This window comes from Atta cephalotes (assembly GCF_000143395.1).
Source record: "Atta cephalotes unplaced genomic scaffold scaffold00017, whole genome shotgun sequence".
Lineage (NCBI taxonomy): Eukaryota > Metazoa > Arthropoda > Insecta > Hymenoptera > Formicidae > Atta > Atta cephalotes.
This window is the reverse complement of record NW_012130081.1, coordinates 5,179,102-5,181,444: the sequence shown is the minus strand read 5'-3', so window position 1 is coordinate 5,181,444 and position 2,343 is coordinate 5,179,102. Positions and strand designations below refer to the sequence as shown.

General features: G+C 30.9%; 1 protein-coding gene across 1 annotated transcript in view; it reads left to right on the top strand.

The window, feature by feature from the left end:
• The window catches only part of LOC105618580 (protein CREBRF homolog), a 4,041-nt gene extending 3,794 nt beyond the window's left edge, over positions 1-247 (top strand). Inside the window, exon 5 of the mRNA XM_012200109.1 lies at positions 153-247. Coding sequence (XP_012055499.1) covers positions 153-247 — 95 coding nt within the window. The remainder of the gene's footprint in view (positions 1-152) is intronic.
• Positions 248-2,343: the final 2,096 nt, after the last annotated feature.

The window sequence follows — 2,343 nt, the reverse complement described above, 5'->3', positions numbered from 1 at the left end:
TTGTGTGTGTGTGTGTGTGTGTGTGTGTGTGTGTGTGTGTGTGTGTAATTTCTTAGATAAAATGTCATAAGTATGACATACAGATAAAACATACAATAAGCATACACATATTAGTTATTATTATTTTAACATATGCAAATTTCTGATTGCAGAAATGCGAATAGCAAATCATTCAACAGATTTTGTGAACAAAGTATTGGAGAATATTAGAGCCGGTATTCCTGATGGTGGCATCGATAATTTTTAATAATTTTCCTATAAATATGATGTCTACGCGTGTATATATATTTAGAAAAATATGCTATGTCTATACACACATGTAGGATAATATTGCTTTTTATCTTTAAAGTTGCTGTTAAATGCTTGGGAAAGCAGATTTACAGTAACCTATTAGTTAACGTATAATTAACATATATCTTGTATACGTTATTTCCGAAAATGTTTACTGATGTAATAAGAAACGAAACCTTGATATACGTATTGGTTTATCTTTTAGACTTTCAAATCGTTAATTTTTTTTACAAAAGTATCTGCGTTTTCACCTATTGTATATATTGGTCAATCTGTATATAACATTTTTCATGCATCACGTACGATAGTTTCAATAATGTATTTATGCAAACAAAGGACACAATTTTTTTGACAAATTAGCTGCAAAGGTATCATTTGATTAAAAAAAGAACGGTTATATATCCTGATGAAAGTGCAAAGAAAAAAGTGCCGAATGTCACTTAATTATAATACATTAAAGAGAGATGATATCATCAATGTCCATTATCAATCAACGTTGCACACGTTGTGTGATTCTAAATTTAATCTTTAAATTACAGTGAATGTGTACAACACACAGCAGAACTTTTGGCCTTAGTATGGTAAAATTGATATGTTAAATTTAATTATACCGATTCAAAAATATTCAAGATGTCGACGATTTTTTTCCGAATAAGTCTAATTCCATTTTTACGTAATTACTAATCAAGGTTTCGGAATTATTGATGGCGGCTGATGCAACAATACTAAGAATTGACATTGATGATTTTTTTTAACGTTCAGACGAGTTTTAATCATAATAGTAAAAGATTTAGAATGTGCATTTAGATGCACTTAGAAATGAGCTTTGAATTATATAGTTGTTTGCTGTTTGCTGACTCGATCTACCTCAGAACGAAACGCTATACCTACGTACATATATATTTGGATTATATAAAGATAAAATAATAATGTATGTGGAAAGATTGTAATCGTGGCGCGAGGTGGAATATCATTGCTTTAGAATTTTAGAGAAGAGAGGGTGGATATAGCGAAGCATATAGCGATGCATCTCTTCTGTAGCGTCTACATCTCTTTTAAACAATCTCTTGAACGATTGTTTAGAGCGATTTTACGCCGCGATTAGAATTATAATTATATTTTGCTAATCACTAATATACACATACATATATTTTAAATATGCAAGATGTTAATTCATATTATATATTCATACTAATATTTTTTTAATCGATTTTTGTATGTAAAGTTGCGCTGAAGATCATGTTGCGAAAGAAAAAAGCCCATGTGGATATATAGTCATATGCTTACATACATATATAAATACAGATGTTGTATAATCCTTATCAAATCGTTATGCAATCTAATTTATTGTTATGCGGGGTACTACCGTAGGTTTCATTCGCTGTGTATGTAACGTTGGCAAAAATTAATATGTGTAATATCAGTGTAGCACGAGACGTCACTCCGATGATATCACCATAATTACAAGTGTGCGGGAAATGTTGCGTGTAATAAGAATATTTCTTTCTTCTTTCATGGTGTGCAATACGCTCGTTTGCGAAAAACGCCACTTTATTGTTTTTCGACAATGATCCCAATTTTACGATAATGTGCTTGTGTTCGTTCGTTCGCTCGCGCATTCGTTGCCTCCAATCGCGATCCATATAATCTATATTCATCGAGAAGTGAGGATAAATGCGCACAATCCTTGTTATCGCGTGGGTCAATGTAAGATATAAAATTGCAATTAGCGTGCGAATGCATTCCTGACTTAATCGTGCTAATCGAGTTATGGCAAACGACCCGAAGATAAACTGATCAGAATATGTAATGATGATTGAATTATTTTTATTCTAATAAAAAACACATGCGAACGGCAAGCGGATTTTTCATTAGAATTATTTTAAGAGTAATATATATATGTTTACAATGTTTTTCTTAATGCAAAATTATATGCGATCAATGCAAAATTAATAAAATTTAATACACAAAATGGGTGGAAGGAAAGAAGAGTTTGAGATATATTAACTAAATTTAATTAAAAGAAATATATATACACACACACACACACAC